Source organism: Carettochelys insculpta, chromosome 16 (genome assembly GCF_033958435.1).
Source record: "Carettochelys insculpta isolate YL-2023 chromosome 16, ASM3395843v1, whole genome shotgun sequence".
Taxonomy (NCBI): Eukaryota; Metazoa; Chordata; order Testudines; family Carettochelyidae; genus Carettochelys; species Carettochelys insculpta.
In genome coordinates, this window is record NC_134152.1 from 5,087,834 (window position 1) to 5,106,381 (window position 18,548).

General features: G+C 42.3%; 1 protein-coding gene across 4 annotated transcripts in view; it reads right to left on the minus strand.

The window, feature by feature from the left end:
- GTF3C1 (general transcription factor IIIC subunit 1) overlaps positions 1–18,548 on the minus strand; it is a 79,089-nt gene that overhangs the window by 28,894 nt on the left and 31,647 nt on the right. For all 4 annotated transcript variants that reach the window (XR_012647733.1, XM_075010737.1, XM_075010736.1 and 1 more), the window contains 9 exons: positions 18,366–18,511; positions 16,800–16,897; positions 15,060–15,156; positions 13,427–13,604; positions 11,605–11,746; positions 7,291–7,426; positions 6,058–6,139; positions 4,455–4,640; positions 2,137–2,291 (listed from right to left, as the gene is read on the minus strand). Coding sequence is in view for 3 of the 4 variants with exons in the window: in XM_075010737.1 (XP_074866838.1) it covers positions 2,137–2,291; positions 4,455–4,640; positions 6,058–6,139; positions 7,291–7,426; positions 11,605–11,746; positions 13,427–13,604; positions 15,060–15,156; positions 16,800–16,897; positions 18,366–18,511 (1,220 nt within the window). In the remaining variant the exon portion in view is untranslated. The remainder of the gene's footprint in view (positions 1–2,136; positions 2,292–4,454; positions 4,641–6,057; positions 6,140–7,290; positions 7,427–11,604; positions 11,747–13,426; positions 13,605–15,059; positions 15,157–16,799; positions 16,898–18,365; positions 18,512–18,548) is intronic.

Sequence of the window (18,548 nt, forward strand, 5' to 3'; positions counted from 1 at the left end):
TATCTCAAATGCCATTTGACTCACAGCTAACATAAAACCATGTTAGTGATTTCAGGATCTCATCTCAGATAGGACATATGCCAGTCAGATATGCCTATCACTTGAAAAGCTTCACACTGAAGAGTCATCACTAAGTTTCTTTGTGTTGAAAATTTTAGCATTGTTCCAAACATCTCATACTATAGGAGGACAACCATTTCATTCTTCACCCCTGGTTTCTCAAGAGATGCAAAGAAAAGATGAGAGTGCAGAATATTTTCTCTCATGATGCTTTGTGGTATAGTGATAACTAAGCTCAGATTTTTCCCTTCTAAGTACCCAAGAAAATTCAACCCATTTTACAGACAGGTAGCTGTGTTAGTCTATCTTCACATAACAAAAACTCAAAAAGCAGTCCTATAGCACTTTAAAGACTAACAATATAATTTATTAGGCGATACGCTTTTGTGGGACAGACCCACTTCTTCAGCTCTGCAAAATCCTGATTAATGATAACAGAGACAAAGATAATTTAACAGAACAAAAAAGAAATAAAAACTGATGAATCAGCTAAATAGAAGAGAAGTGGGAGAGGGATGGGGGAAAAATAGTTTCTGCAAGTGCCTGTTAAGTTAAGTGGACTTCCTGGGATCACTGCAAATAACAAAGATGAAGAAACTGTCCTTGTAATGCATAAGGTAATTGCTATCTTCGTTGAGTCTGAGGTGAAAAGTATCAAACCTGAGAATGAACTCCAATTCAGATGACGCCCTTGGTAATCTGGTATTAAAGTCTCATTGTTTTAGGATGCAGGTTTTCAGGTGTTGGATGCTATGGCCTGCTCCAATGAAATGCTCACTGACAAGTTTATGTGTATTCAGAGTCCTAATGTCCATTCTTTCTTTGGCAAAGTGGTTGTCCAGTCTGTCCAATGTACATGGCAGAGGGGCATTGCTGGCACATGATGACGTGTCACATTGGTGGAGGTGCACATGTATGAGCCCCTGATTGTGTAATTGACATGGTTAGAACCAGCGATGGTGTCCCCTTTCACCCGTCCCCACTCCTTAGCTGCGTCTACACATGCACGCTACTTCGAAGTAGCGGCACCAACTTCGAAATAGCGCCCGTCGCGTCTACACGCATCGGGCGCTATTTCGAAGTTAACTTCGACGTTAGGCGGCGAGACGTCGAAGTCGCTAACCTCATGAGGAGATAGGAATAGCACCCTACTTCGACGTTCAACGTCGAAGTAGGGACCGTGTAGACGATCCGCGTCCCGCAACGTCGAAATTGCTGGGTCCTCCATGGCGGCCATCAGCTGGGGGGTTGAGAGATGCTCTCTCTCCAGCCCCTGCGGGGCTCTATGGTCACCGTGGGCAGCAGCCCTTAGCCCAGGGCTTCTGGCTGCTTCTGCGGCAGCTGGGGATCTATGCTGCAGACACAGGGTCTGCAACCAGTTGTCAGCTCTGTGTATCTTGTGTTGTTTAGTGCAACTGTGTCTGGGAGGGGCCCTTTAAGGGAGCGGCTGGCTGTTGAGTCCGCCCTGTGACCCTGTCTGCAGCTGTGCCTGGCATCCCTATTTCGATGTGTGCTACTTTGACGTGTAGACGTTCCCTCGCTGCGCCTATTTCGATGTTGGGCTGAGCAACGTCGAAGTTGAACATCGACGTTGCCAGCCCTGGAGGACGTGTAGACGTTATTCATCGAAATAGACTATTTCGATGTTGGCTGCACGTGTAGACGTAGCCCTTCTGTCCTATCTACCTGATGTCAGTTTTTATTATGTTTTTTTTCTATCTTTCTGTTAAATTCCCTTCATCTCAGTTATCATTTATCAGGATTTTCCACAGCTGAAGAAGTGGGTCTGTCCCACAAAAGCTCATCGCCTATTAAGTTATATTGTTAGTCTTTAAAGTGCTACAGGGCTGCTTTTTTGTTTTTTATTCTTTACAGACTTCATTCAGCATTTCAAATTAATCCCACCATTCAAATCACACAACCCTTTAGAGACCTTTGTCCCCTCCGTGAAAATTAAAAAGTTTGGAGCAAGCCTAACTGGTGTTGCTTCTGCTCCCCCATAAAACAGAGGGACACAGCACTGTCAATGCTGTACAAGTGCACGTATTCAGCAGAGGAATGAGAAGCAGCTAGCACCTTTGTGTTTAGCACATTGCTGGCAATTCGACACAGCATGAGCAGGCTGTCTTCTTGCACAGTCCAGGTGACACGTAGGCGCGTCATTCTCAGCAGAGCGCTCTGGTCAGCCTCATCATGGTAGCGTAGCTTTTTACTTTTTTCTGCAGACTCTTCTAAACACAAATCCAAAGGGAGACAATTATACCGCAGTCTTCCAGGATGCTCGTACTTGTAGCATAGCTTTTATCCTTATTTATTTGTATTATGCTAATGCCCGGGGCTCCAACCGAGACTGGAGGCTCATTGTTCTACGTATAGTATAAACACACAGTCCCTGTGCTGAAAAGTTTAGCGTCTAAACAGGCAAAACAGACAAAAGTTGGGACTGTGGAAGCGTTAGCCTTATTTCCTAGGCAGAGAACCAAGACAGAGAGACTAGGTGACAGTCTGCACAGTGTTTCTGCCTGCCCCTAAGATATGATTCTGTTATTTACCTGAGGCAGGACCTACATTGTGGGGACACTCTCCCAGGCACCGTGCACAAGGCCAGAAGCTCACAAACTCAGGAGAGTCCAACTGAATGTCTAATTGTAAATAGTTTGTCTGACCAAGCTAACAATTTTGGTGAAGAAGGGCCTCCTGGCAGCCATCAATCATGATTAATTCCTGTCAGTGCCAGTGACCTGTTCTACGACCTCGGACAAGTCACTTGGTCATTCAATGCCTCTGTCTCTCCATCCTTTGTCAGTTTTGATGACAACTCTTTGTAAAAATAAATGGTCTTTCACTACAAGTGTGTAAAATATCTAGCAGAGCAGGACCCTGATCTCAGATGGGATCTGTAAACATTAACACAACCTACATAATCTTAATACTGTTTTTGGGGAGGGGGAGCAAGTGTAGGGTGACAGGAAAGAGGAAGGTCGAGGGGGTCTGAGACAATGAGATTAGCCCTGCTGAGGTGAAGAGCAGCTACAGTCCCAGTGTTATCTGGAAAAATACCGGCAAGATGATGAGTAGACTAGAGGTGAAAGATGAGGGAAAAGCCAGCAGGATTAGAGAGGAAGAGCAAATCTACATAATGTTGTGAGTCGGCACAGTCTGGTGGCCTTTTCCAAAGGTGTTCAGCAGAGCAGCAAGTGATGGGACCAACAATGGCTGGGAACTCCAGGAGTGGACAGTGGTCTCATTGGTATAGGAGACAGGAGAGCTGAAAGTAGAATCTGCAGAACCAATACGAGGAGGGACGTCAGGGGCTGAATGCAGCAGAGAAGCCTCAACATGAGATACTGAGAAAGGAAGTGGTGATTGGAGAGGCCAAATTCAGAAATGGGGACATCAAAAGAGAGGGTTTACTAAAGACAAAAAGTACAAGAAAATAACGACACACCCCTGGGCTGTTGAAGGAGAATGCTAAGAGGCTATAAGAGGTAATGGAGCCAGATTGGTCAGCACAGGGAAATGAAAATCATTTCTGTGAAGGGTAGGTAATAGACAGTCAGGCGCTCATCAGAAAGAGGAGCTGGAGGGGCTTTAGATAATAGCCATTTAAACTGAAAGGAAGACATGAGCTGGACAGAGTACTTTTTTGGAGAAGAGCCTGGTGTCACCAGTGCAACCTTTAGGATCAGGAGGAGGGAGCACTGATTTAGAGGGAGAGATGTGATGGACCAAGGCAAAGTTATAAACAAGAATTAAGATTTTAGGGAATGTGAAGGAAAGGCTGAAGAGGAGGAAGGAGTACAGAGAGGAAGGAGGCAGCAAAGAAAGGGACTGGAAGGTTTGTGAGAATGAAAAAGTGGAGGCAGGGGAGAAGACAGACAAAAGCAGGTGAGAAAGTAAAGTCCATGGAAGTCAGTGGGAAGAAGGGTTGGTGATGCCTACAATGTGAGGAGGAGGGTGAAACACCAAGACAGGAAGAGCAAAGGCCCAACGTCAGGAAATGCTTTCTACAAAGCGCTAGCTGACAGCCCTGTGGCTCTGAGAGCTGAGACACACTAAGGGTTACTGCAAAGCTGTGGTGCAACTACAGTACCAGCCGACAGGGCACTGACCTGTGATTATGCAGCCAGTACAAATGGCAACACAAATGTATAAGTCACATACAGATGAAGGACAGTGACTGGCAATGCTGTTCTGCTTCCCCAAAGCCAGCATAAAGCCACATGGCATTGGTAGTACTCTGCTCACCAGCAGGGCAAGCCAAGAAAGTGGCCAACAAAAACTTCTGGTTATACAACACCTCACTGTCACCACAGGTCTTCTAAAGTGATGCCACAGCATGCAGATTGCTCAGAACAAAGCTCCTCTTACTGACAAACAAGCCATGTATTTACCTCTCTTTTTCTTCCTGGTTTTCTTCCCAGTGTCTTTCTTAAGCCTCTTACGTTTCTGGTTTTTGCCTCCTCTCACTCGCTTGGTTCTATCCTGTGTTGCTTCTTTAGCAATCTCAATACGTTCTTCCTGCTGCATAGGGGACTTTGCTCCTTCCGTTGCATCTCCCAAAATGTTTATTTTATTGCCTAAGAAGGAGGACTTTTACAATGGTCAAATTTTATGGCAAAACATGGAATGCAATATTAAGCAATCAAAAGTCAAAATACAAAGTGACATTAAAATATGCCACCCAAACTCTGTCCCCTTTGTATATTTACATCATCAGTGTAGTTAAGTAATCATGTGTTACTTCTTAAAGATAAGATGATAGGATTTTCCCCAGCTTTAGACAACAGTTTCCCTAAAGAAACAGGATCATGTAACCGAAAGACTGCAATGTGATATACAGGTATTTACAAGAGGGCAGTTAAAGTTTTATTTTCAAGATTAGGTTTCGCATTTCCTCACTGTAGCACTGTACTAATGTAATCTTAACATTATTGTAGCTCTATCAAATTAATTTCTTCCAACTTTCTGGAATTAAAAGCAAACCAATTTTGAAGAAAATGGTTTGAGAGTTTCAAAGTTACCAACTGCTGAAGTCAGCAAACGAGCCATCTTATCTCAATCTAGAGTTAAATAAAAAGATTCTGCTTGATGATTTTAAAAATATCAACACTGTACAGATTCTCTTTGGACATGGCTTGCAGTTTATATATTTCAATGAGCCCTATGAAACACATAGAAGGAAAACTTGGAATCTGGACCCATTTTAAAGTTTTGAACGTTTAAGTTTAGTGGGCCTGTTTTCAAAAGCTCACTAATTGCATTTAACCACTTGTCTATAGAATTAAAAGAGTGTCTACTTTTCATACTTAAGTCATTTCAGATATTCCTATTTCTGGTTAAAATTAAAAATGGTCTTTTTTTTTTTTTTTTTAAACTAAGCAGAGGCACCTCAATAAGGAAAAAATTTCAGTCACAAAAGGTTGATGTTTTGGAAAATTATGAAAGCATGAAAACTGTTTTATGTTCTACATTAGAGCAGAAAATACAAAACACCTGATATAATTATGGCTATAGTAGAACAACCTGAAACAGCATCTGGCTTGTCTGTCACATACAATGCATGCCAGTCTGGTCTTTCTGCAACATGTTTTTCTGAGTTTCTCAAGGAACAAATATTGTCTCACACACATCCAAAAATAGAAAAGAAAATTAAACTATTCCACTATTCCAATAATGACCTAGAATGTCTCATATTACAGGAGGGGTGTGAAGAACACACACCACCACTGCGGGTTTGAGAAAGAGGATCACAGTCAGTGTTCCCTGTAAGCTGAGTGTTTGCACAGCTGCCCAGGAGAGAGTCAGGTGCTGCCCAGTTGATTGCAGAGCACTCACAGCCACCCATGGTGGCCAGCAAGTGTTTCTATTGGTGCAGGTCCACACATGCCTGGGTGCACATAACAAAATTTATTCCACCCATGGATTGAAAAAATTGGAAGGGACACTGATCACAGTGCTAATGCAATTACAAATTTATATGCGCAATTACGTTACCTCCAGTACTGAGTGGAAGGGGGTGTTTTGTTAAGAAAGTCTGGAGTCTGGCTGTAAGTCCATTTTCAGGAACAGCACTTTCCTGAAAGCAACAAAACATCCACAGAGACAAGATGTAAGTACCAAGGTGTATACAGTCTTCAATATTAATACATCCATGAAATGTCTGCAACGTGGACAGTTTTCAGAAACGTTTTTAATGCGTACAGTAGAAAGACTGCTGGCATGAGTCAAGGTTGATCTAGTAATTAATGTACTCACCACTAAATATATGGATAGGTTTCCAAAGTTGTGATGATAGCACAACACTGGAAATTCTCAACAGGTAATACTTCCCCCACCATACTGCAACCAACCCTACCACTAATCTTGTGGAGATTGCAATAAAGCAGAACATTAGCCATTCCCAGAAATTTCTGCCATTTTCTGCGTGGTCACTACAATGCCAAATCTGTAGTCTTATTTACATGCTTCTATGGATTCTCTGCTTCGCCTTTAATCCTGGCAGTACATGTGCTGGGCTGTCAGACATCACTGAGAAAAAGAGTCTCAGCAAGGGATCAGAGGCTTTCAAATGGTCTCTCCCTTCCCTCCCCCTAAAACATTGCTTTTTCCTTCCCTAAGCTCCACATTATAAGGGAGCTGTACAATACTGTAATCTCCCCAAGGTACTCCTTAGGGCTTCACTGGCAGGGGGCAGAGTTAAGGTGAGGTGGGGAAATGGCACAGAAGGCATTATCCTGTACTGAGATTTTCTAATGTGTCTTGGGTGCATTTCATGGATTTTTTGGAGGCTTCCATATTCAGCTACCAAATTCCAGACTCTGGAAGCACATGGAGCACTGTTCAGCCACCTTTTACTCCTGTATTAATTACATGTTTGGGTAATGAATTCTCTTTAACTTAATATGCTGTTAAAGCAAACGTCAATAAAACACATGCACTGAAGGGAACTATAGATTGCATTTCACAAAGCAAACAAATTTTCCATCCACTGAACAATGACATTCACTAGGGTAACTACTCCTGTGCCATCCGTTACCTTTAATGTTTGTATTCAGATGCCTTGACAAGGAAAATGCTTGTGAGGATATGGGAGTCCCTGAGAATGCACACAACTAGAGTAGCAAACGCTTCTATTAACATTTCAAACACTCTGAAAAATACTGTTTAAAAATGTAAACACAGTTAAGCTGTTGCAATCCAACAGATCCACTTAACCCCACCTCTTACCTTCCTAGTTTTATTAATGATATAGCTTGTCCAGATCCAATTGCGTTTTAAATGCCCATAAAAGCTGGAATCCAGACCTCCAGCTCCCATCCCATCCCCAGGAATAGAGCCATCATCTACCACCTCTCGACTTCCCCTAGGGAAAAGAGGGGAAAAAAAAATCATAGTAACAGACTTTGAAGAGACTTTTGTTAGACAACTTTGTGTACCTCAGAGTAAAATCAAGAGCCGCTAGAGAGTTGGTGAAAAACTGAAGGAAAAGGCACATGCGATCACTCACACAAAAAGGCAAGGATTCTGCTCCTCTCCTCAGGTTAGGTACTCGGGATCCAGTGAAATAACTTTTCAATTTTAGCGAAAATAAGTGAATATTAGAAATTGCAACCAAAGAAACTGCAGAACTGTTAGCTTACATCCAATGGCAGGACCGAATTCTGCTCTCACTAGCACTTGTGCCACCCCCCTGGAGATAAAGTTTGCCACAATGAAAAAGAGGTTAGAATTCAGCTATTTGCATTTTTAAGTGAGCTAACGCAAACACCTGAAAGAACACAGCTTTAGCTGTAAAACTGAGGCGGCAGTGGCTTACATCTGATTATCTTTTGATCTGGGGGCTCATGGACGTAGTCCATAGTAACGGTGATGAGCTACATGGAAATAAAGACCTTAGTCATTAGAGCTGCAATTTGAACTCATAGTTCTGGACTGCCCATGCAAGGAACTTTACTTTAAGTTACAAAAATCTGAGGGGGGTCTCAGCCTGACTGTGTGCAAGAGACAGAACTTTTCGGGCTGCCATTCCATGCCAGTAAAAAGAACTCTCACAGGAATAAAGACTATCAAAACAAAAAAGTAGTCATGTAGCACCTTAAAGACTAAGAAAATAATTTATTAGGCGATGAGCTTTTATGGGACAGACCCACTTCTTCAGATCTGTCCCATGAAAGCTTATCAGCTAATAAATTGTTTTGTTAGTCTTTCAAGTGCTACATGACTGCTTTTTTGTTTTGACAGAACACAACAGACTAAACACAGCTCTCTCTTTGTCAGGAATAAAGACTGCACCCCTTTCTGAGCCAAAGGAAAAATTAAGTTCTTCAAATCTCTATTCTCTAAAACAGAGCAGTGTCTTCCTTAAAACAAATACAAAAACATCCTACCAAAGAATCAAAACATGACATAAGCACAAGCAAAAACGACTACTCTACCCTGACCTCCACAGCACAATTCAGGGAAGTTCTCTGGCCTAATTCCTGTTTGAACTATGGCAGATCTTTCAGAAATCTAATCTTGGTTTAAAAATTGCCAGTGACAGAGAATCCACTTTGTTAATTGTTCCAGGGGTTACTCTCTCTCCCTGTTAAAAGTTTATGCTTTATTTTCAGTCTGCCTTAGTCGAACTACATCTTCCTGCCCCTCAACCTTGTTATACCTTTGCCAGCTAGGCTGAAGAGAATAAATATTGGCTAATGGATACTAGGTAGGCACTATCAACTGTAATCAGGTCACCCCTTAACCTTCTCTTCATAAGCTAAATAGATGAAGCTCTGTGCCAAATACAGAGATAAAGCGATCTCTTAGGTCCTATTCAATATTTCAATTTCTGCCTCCAAGGATTCCATTAGCTCTGTTGTCCACAGTGTCACACTGAGAGCTCACGTTCAGCTGCTTAACCACCACGATCTCCAAATCTTTTCAGAGTCACTACTTCCCAAGATAGAGTCCCCTCATCCTGTAACAATGGCCCACATTGTGTTCCAAGGTGTATATGTTTTCATTTAACCATGTTCAAATGTATATTTGCTTGCATCCCAACTGCCAAGTGATCCAGATTGCTCTGTATCAGTTCTACCTTCTTTGTCATTTACCACTCCCCTCCTTCTGATTGTGTGTGTCCTCAGCAAACTTTATCAATGATTAATGTTTGCCTTTCTTTAAGGTGATTGATAAAAATGGTAAAAAGCCGATGGCTATAACATCCAACAAGAAACACACCAGCATGAGGACCCCCTATTAATAATTACATGCTGGGACCTCTCAGCCAGCTTTTAATCCACTTAACGTGGGCCATGTTAATTGCATACCTTTCTAGTTTTTTTATTCAAAATGTAATGTGGGACTTAGTCAAATGCCTTGCAGAAATCAGAGAGAGAGAGACGGAGACAGAGAACAAACAAACAGAACACCACCAAAGTTTGCCATGCTGCTTAATATACTTTGGGGAGGCACTCAGATACAACAGTGAAGACGACAGTATGTGACAGTACAGCTGACAGTAATCCTGTCATTCCTAAATACACAGGATTTATCTTGGCAAGTTTCTTTTCTTTTAGGAAGTTAAAAATCATGAGACAAAAGCTACTTCACACAACTGATATTTAATGGCCATGTCTAGACTAGCCCTCAACTTTGAAGGGGGCATGGTAATTAGGGTGTTGGGAGATTACTAATGAAGTGCTGCGCTGCATATGCAGTGCTTCATTAGGCTAAATCTCCCCTGCAGCAACTTAAAAGTGTCAAACTTCGAAGTGCATGTAGCCGTGGGTACTCTGAAGTAAATTTTGAGGAGTAAAGGAACTTCAAAGTAGCTCAGGCACTTCAAAGTACTTGTGGCTACATGCAAGCCGGCACTTTGAAGTTTCACACTTCGAAGTTGCCGCAGGGGAGATTTAGCCCAATGAAGTGCTGCATATGTACTGCAGCACTTTATTAGTCATCTCCCAACACTCTAATTACCATGCCCCTTTCGAAGCCAGGGGCTAGTCGAGTTGCACCCAATGAGTTCATATGAAGCAACACTTAGGACAAGACTCAGAGCATTTCAGATTTTTTGCAAGCAGCATCTTAAAGGATTAGACCATCCAGTTCAGATGTCAAAAAGTGATCATTTTAAAATTCATGATTCTCTTTATAACAATCCATTTTTCATCTTCCCACTATGAATAATTCAAATACTAGACATGCATTTGCTAAAGATTTAAAATGACTGTTAAGCTTCAGCCTTAACTATTCTGTCAAAACCAGGTCCAGCAGAAGTGTCTTACCCACAAAACCTCATGACCTACTAAATGGATTAGTCTCTTAAGTGCTACCGGAGTGCTTGATATTTGTGAGGTTATAACCAGGCAGAGAAATGTTAAACAGACTATCACACAGTATTGTGATGGGGACCATATAAAGAACCCGACAGGCAGACAGATCAAATGAACAGTTCTGCCTGGCAACAGGTTCCCCAGAGAGGTTTCCTAAATGCAGTAGGAAAGTACTGCTGCTAACTAAAAATGCATAATGTGGGATTTACAAGAACACCCACCTGACTGAAAAGCATAAATTCCACCAACTTTCATGTCACTTAGGTACTACTGTAAAACCCAAATATAGTACTCAACGTTCCGGAAACAGCGATTGAGCTGTAACAGACTTCATGGTTACTTTATTACTGAGGAATAGAAAGTTGACACTTCACCTCTATTTTTTAAGAGCACATTGCATGACGTGACTTCCATTAATGCTGGTAGACGTGCTATGAATCTATCACAATGCAGCATATGTACAATTATGAACACTACCGGATACATAGCAACTGTTCATATGGGTTAGAGGACAGAATTAGGAAAATGCCTCCATGCAGTTTTTGAAAGTCTAGTCACAGTATTACTCAGGATTATATAAAGGGTGAACATAGAGACATTACCACTGCTGCAGTGGTGCTTCTTCACCACTCAAAGTCTTCAACATACAGGAGGGAACACGAGCCCAGTTCTCCCACTTCGTAATACAAAAAACTGGTCACCTAACCACCAAGCTGGTCTTTAAACTATGGAATGAACCTCTCTAATCCCGCACCCTTGGCACCTGACCAGTGCTGGAGGAAAGAATTTGCTGGACTACAGGCGGTCTATATTGTTTAGCAGCATCACCAACACTTCCACTACTTAACTAGGCTCTTAAAAGACATCTGGGGGAAATTACATCTAAACAGCACAGAACATTGAGAGCCGGGACTGGTGGCTGTAAACAAACTTTATGGGACCACGGGAAACTTGGTCACACTGTTGATAAAAGCATGCTGGATTACGGATGTTGCTGAACATGAGAGTTCCGGATTAGAGAGGTTCGACCTGTAGTCTACTCAGCTGAAAATATAGGACCGATCAATTATCTACCCTCTTAGATGAAGCTTGAGACAGAGAGACATGTCAGATTAAGTATAACAATGCTAAAGCAAATACGGTCAGCTTAACATTCTTGAAATGAACTGTTTTCTTTTTAACCCATTTACTCAGTGACACAGAAAGATGGAAAAAGACATACGAGGTATATTCCAGCATGGCACACTTTCGTTCAAGGTTGTGTTTATCCATGGCTGACTCCTGTTCCATCTGCACATCCAGTGTGGTGCTGGTCTCCTCATCCTGAAGATTACTCTTTTTTGAACGAGGATGGCGGACAACTCCTAAATGATACAAGTGTACTTTGGTTACTGTCAGTAGAAAGAGTTATGTTTCAATCTCTTCCTATAGCCCGCTTCTGGCTGCTTGCTGCCATTGTGGCAAATTGTTGGCAAATGAGGGGGGCAGTCATTTCCTTGAAATTGAAATACTAAGAGTCAGGAATACCCTCTACCAGCTCCACTCCATTGAAGTGTTCACTGACTGGTTTATGTGTACTGAGTCTCTTGATAGAATAAATAATAAACGGACACAAAGCAGACATCAAGAAACACAAGACACATAAGATGGGCATTTTATATTCAAATTCAGCACATTACCACATGGTTTAAACCGGGACGGAAACTTTCTGAGTCACTATAGGGGCTTGTCTGCATACTTGGCTTAATCTAATTCTTGACCTCCACCCTACCCCTCCACTCTCCGATTTGCTCACCTTGATTATCTTTTTCTGATTTGCCCTCCTTGCTTACTGTTTTTGGTTCTCTGTGCCTTAAATATTGAGTCTGTTCTGGTCTGGCTATGGTCTGAAGAAGTGGGTTTGTCCCACAAAAGCTCACCTAATAAACTATTTTGCTAGTCTTTAAAGTGCTACTTGACTGCTTTTTGTTTTGATAAGCTGGCCAGTGAACACTTCAATGCAGTGGGCCATTCTGTTAAAGAAACGAGAATTTGCATCCTGGAGCACAAATGTGTCCTGCAGCAAAAAGAATTTAAAAACAGATTAGAGAGAGATATTGGTGAATTGGAATTCATATTCAAATTCGACACATTAACACGTGGCATGAACAGACACATCAATTACCTCATGCATTAATTACAAGGACTGCTTCCCCTCCTTTGATGCTCATAATTATCTCAGGTGGGACAATTAGCATCCCCCCAATCCTTCATCCCCACCTATGTATTTGATTTGTCAGTTTTTATTGCAATTTTTTTTTTGGGTCCTCAGTACTTATAAATGTCAGTCTGCATTGGAAATGAGATTGATCTGATCAAGAGGGTCTGTCCCACGAAAGCTCATCACTGAATAATTTTATTAGTCTTTAAAGTGCTATATTTCTGCTGTTTTGTTTTATCTAACAGACTTTAGCAACATGATTCACAGAAAATAAGGATCGTTGCTGTGCTAGTCAGGGAAATCATGCTAAAAAGCTTGTTGCTAACATGTTTTTATCATGTGTGGCAAGAACTGAAGTGGGCCCTGTAAAGGGGTGGGGATGAATTCCTTGCCTAGCAACTTTGCTCTGAAGGTATTATCTTTCATGAGTCTCGTTCCTGGATCTCAGTTCCTTAGCACAAGACAGAAACTCCAAGTCCTAAATTTCTTGGTCCCCAAGGGCAGCAGCTGCAAGTGTAACATGTCCTGTACCACTGACTGTGCTCAATGCTGCACCTTAGCCCCTGATCTCACTTGGAGACTTCATGAGTTTCAGACTGCCCACAACCCAAAGGGCCAATCACAAAAATTCATGGAGAAGGTTAATATTTCAAAACATTACACAGGAAGCTTCAAAATGGGTGCCAGCTGGAGAGAGACTTGCTCACAGGGGTTTAGATAGTAAGTTATAGATTACAACACTGTGTCTGTTCTGCTTCATGGCACTGCGCAAGGGAAGGTGAGACACACATGGGACATCAAGGATGAAAGTGGAAATGACAGAGAATGCTGAATCATATCATACCTAATGGGGTATTAAGGCAGACACACTGCAAATCAAACCAAAAGTTTTCCACATCCTGCATAGTGTTCAAAACGTATAAGCGTCTCTCAAACGGGCGACTGCTTTGAGCCAGGTTATAGTGAGGGTCACAGATGGTGGTATCAATAATTGCTGCATTTCTCTTCAAATAGATGAATACCTGTGAAATACATAAGCTTTTACACCTGTAAGTAAAACTGCTGATCCTCTTAGTTCAGCAGGACATATAGCGTCATCAATCCCAAGTGACCCACGCTGGCAACAACCACTGTGCACATTGCTGTCACCTTGATCAATGAGGGCACTTTAATCCCTGTGAATAGGGAACCTATTCACAGTTCTATGGAGACAATCACCACCCACTGGTTAGGACCAGGAATATAATTCCAAAGATTTTTCTCAAGTGCACTGTAGTACAAAATACAGCCTGCCAGCTGTAGTCGGCCTGCCAAGATCTTCTGGACTGCCAAACGTTTCACAGCCCAGAGGGACTTTCGGGCAGGCTTCCTGCTGCCATGGCCCCACATGCTCAATGCAGCTGTCTGCTAGGGCCACCGTGTGTGTCTGTGCTGGGCACCCCTTGGGGGAGGTCTCCATGTGCTGTCCCCAACCCATGTGACACAATCCTTGCAGCTCCCATTGGCCAGAAAACGGCCAATAGGAGTTGCCTGGGCTGTTCTTGAACAAACTGGCAAGCTGGCTCTAGCAGCCAGGGAGCCTGCCTGAAGGTCCCGCTGATCTCCTGGCTGGGAACCACATAGGTGAAGTGCCTCTCAGTCAAAGCCTGCACCTTGCACCCCACCCACTCCTGCACCCCAACTCCCTGCCCTAGGTCACAACCCAAACACTCTGCATCCAGTCCTATGCCCCTCCTGCTGATCAGAATCCACTCCTGTACCCAACACATCTCCCAGGCCCCCAAGCCCTTTCTGCACACCAATCTCCTTTCTGCACCCAACCTCTGTCCCAGACCACACATCCCCTCCATTAATATCATAGAAAAGTACAACCCTTGACTACTCACCAAATTCTTGGAGCAGCTTGCTATCAAATATTATTGCCCACTCCTGCAGTAGAAATATATCACCTGCCCAAGTCAGAACTTTACCTCAGTGAACTATTTATGCCTGGAATTCCTTTGTGCCATACTGATTGGTTCTACCCTGAGTATGTAGTGTACTGTCGATGCAAGGACTATTGTCTTTAATTCAGCTATGAATGATTGTGTAAGTGTGTTAAATGTTGAAGAGATACCTTTCGCAATTATGTTTTCAACAAGCCACATCTCCCTTTGCAGGATTAACATGGAATCCCAGTTCCCAGTAATGGAGGCAACACAGTAAGCCTGTTAAGTCCCAGACAGCCTGCTGGCACTGAGGAGACTTCCAAATGATGACTGCATATAGCTTGTAGGAGGGTGGCTCAACGGCTGAGGAATCTCGTTCCAGAATAATAGGCATAAATTATCCATGCAACTTCTAATATTTCACTAAAAATTGCACAGTTGCATCTTAGCCCAGAGCCAAATAGTGAAGCTCATCACACATTTGAAATATCTTATTTTATCATTGTTGGAACAAAGGCTCGTGTAATATTCAAGCTTATACTACCTTACCTGATCTTTATCTTGGAATTTCTCAGTTGGACCAAACTGCAGCAGCCCCATGTAACATAATCTCTGCAGGTTTTCCACCACTGAAAAGATGTACCTTCTGCAAAATAGCTGGATGTTACATTTCGTATTCATGACAAATTAAATATATGTGATGTCATTAATCTAGACTAACCTGTAAAAACAAGCATGTAATATCTTTACATAGACATGTAAAAACAGTAATATTTTTACATAGACATTTTAAGTAGTTATATAATAACTCAAAGGATTTTGGATTTCCCTAGTACAGGAAGCAAGATGGTTTCACCAAATCTAAAAAAAAAATGGTAACTTAGTGCATCAATGAAAACCAACCTTGTATTTTTAAGAAGTAAAATCTGCCAAATGTTTGACTTTAACTGAATGGTAAGAAGAGCGAGGGTTCCGACTGGTCAGCAGATTTCTTTGAACAGGTTGAACCTCTCTCGTCCAGCATCCTCGGGACCTGACTTGTGCCAGACAAGAGAATATGCCGGACCACAAAAGGTCACTATTGTCTCGCAGCATTACCCACATTTCCACTGCTTACTGAGCTTTTAGAAGACATTTAGGGGTAAATTACAGCTAAATAACACCACAGAACGCTGAGAGCCAGGACTGATGCCTGTAAATAAACTTCATGGGACTATAGGAAACTTGGCCAAACCCACAAAAAGTGGTAGTCTGGCAAACCAAAATCATGCCAGATTACAGATATTGCTAACAAAAGCATTCCGGATTAGAGATGTTCAACCTGTAGTCTGAAAGAGAAGATACCTGGCTTGTCTCTAGATTGACAGAATTGTCTCAGGGGGGTAGACATGTTAGTCTGTAGCTTCACAACAAACAAGCAGTCCTGTAGCACCTTTAAGACGAACAATTTACTTTTCAGGTAATGTGCTTTTGTGGGTTTTACTCATAAAATCTCATTACCTAATAAATAAATTGTTAGTCTTTCAGGTGCTATAGGACAGCTTGCTTTTTTGGTCTAGATTGACAGGAGTACAGGTATACTATGTCACCTCCCCCTATGCTTAATGAAAATTGGCTTACAAGTACGAATATGCATAACTTAAAGACTCTTTAGACTAAATACCTCATGTTACACACCAAATTTAATCTTACTATCTATTGAATCTGTATATCCTATTTTTGTGCATGTATCATTCTTGTGAGTGATACTAGGAATATGAAGCATGGATCTATTTATAATTCTAAATTTTCTAATGAGGGCTATCATTGATGCTCTGTAATCCAGATGGCTCAGTGATCAAGTCAACGATCTGTAAATAGTCTTGTTTGTCCCATAAGCCCACACTGTGCTTGGTCCTAAAAAGACACGTGGCCAGGCCACCTGCTGCCAAAACCCAAGTCAGAGCTCTTTTACTTGCCATGAGCCCTGAGCCATGTTATATTCTGAATGAGACTAGAACAAATTCAAACAGCACCTGTTGCAAGGCTCCCCTCAACCCTCCACAGGCTTGATGATTTGAAAATCTTGCTTGTTCTTTGACAATGTGGACAACTTTCCCAGACACCAGTCACTTCTCCCAAATGTTGCTTTCTTCTTCCTCACCCACCCTTTGCCCTTTTTTCATTTTTAGATCACAAAATTCTTCTGGACAGAGTTTGTCCAGTGGAGTCTTTGGAAGAACAATCGACACCCTCACTTCATTCCGACAACCATTTGGATGGACACAACCTGCCGCCACAGTTACTTGCCTCTTATAAAGAAGCTGCTGCCGGACTGACCTCGGAAGAAATCTGATCAGTGTGTTTTTTTTAATAGGATTGTTTAAAAAATCTTCAAGACCATCCACCTAAAAAAACATTTACAGCAAGTTTATTAAAATTTCAGAACTGATTGACATTTCATCAGAACATTGACTGGAGATTAGCTAGTTTTCAAAGGTGTTGCGCTCAAGTGCGATGACTGCCTTCAGATATTTTTTTAATACAACAAACATCAGTACCAAGGAGCTTGATAAATTGGAGAGGGTTCAGAGAAAAACTATTACAGGGCTAGAAACACTTCCATATAGTGATAGATTCAGTGAGCTCAATCTATTTAACTTGAGAAAGAAAAGGTGATGACTTTGCTGACAGCTTACACATAGGAACAAATATTTAACAGTGGGCTCTGCAATCTAGCCAGTGAAGTCACAAGGTCCAGTATGGGTTGGATGTTGAAACTAGACAAATTCAGAATGAAAATTAGGCACACATTTTCCACAGTGAGAGCAATTAACCATGGAACAAACTACACATGGCGGACACAGCTTGTTCTTTACTGACAATTTGTAAATATAGATTATATTTCTCAAGATAGGGATGTTAATGAGTAACCAGTTAACAGGTACGTCTCATCCTAAATGGAGGGGGCTTACTGGTTACAGTTAACTGGTAGGGACTGGAGCAGCTCCCTTGCCTGGTATGGGCAAGAGGTTGCTCCATCCCTGCAGGGCTGATGCAGATGGGTGGAGTGCTCCAGCATGGCTGGAGTAGTCTTCATCTGTGGCGGCATGGGGGTGGGCGGGCTGCTGGGGAGGCTGCTCCAGCTTAGCCTGGCTGGAATGGCCCCCCTGCTGCAGACAAGGGCTTCTCCAGCCCAGCTGGAGCATCCCCACCAGTGGCACTCCCAAGCCAGGACACTGTGGACGGGGGCTATTTTGGCTGTGCTGGAGTACACTTCACCTGCAGCAGCATTGTGGGCATGGATGCTCCAAGCCATGTGGGAGCAGCCCCAAGCCATGGCCCCCCAGTCCAGCCAGCCAGGCTGGAGCAGTCTCCCTAGCCCCTCCCACCCAGCCATTTAATGGTTGACTGGTTAAATGTATCCTTTAATGAGTTAACTGTTTAAATAGGATTTTACATCCCTATTTCAGGAATTATTCTGGGGAAGTTCTCTGGAATGTGTTATACAGGAACTCAGGCTATATAATCGAAACGGTTCCTTTTGGTCTTGGACTCTGAATTACTGGTGCGTGCAGAGCAGCTAATTAGAGTCACATTAATTCAGTTTACTAGATAAAAGCAGGGTTTGATGAAGTCTTCAATAGATTACATGCAAATTAATGTCCTAAGAATTAACAGCTCTACCATGTTGCTCATAATGGTGTGATTATCTTCTTCCAGAAGAAAACTGGCAAACTCTGGAGTTAAATTTCTACGTACTACCAACTGAAACTGATCACATAGTCTTAAAGGCCTGCTGCTTTGTAAACTACTGTTAATAACCTCAGAGATTGCATTAAACTGAGTATGAATTGCAAAATGGAAGACCAATACCTTGTAGCTGACTTGCACTATCTGGACAAAGACAGAGAGAGGTAGGCAAAGAAGAATGTCACTAACGAGAGCCCAGCCATATCCAAATTCTCTGTGCACTGGAAGAGGAGGGACGTAGCGCATCCACGAAGCATCATCCACGTACACTAAAGAAAGGAGGCTGGTTTAGACTCACAAAAGGAA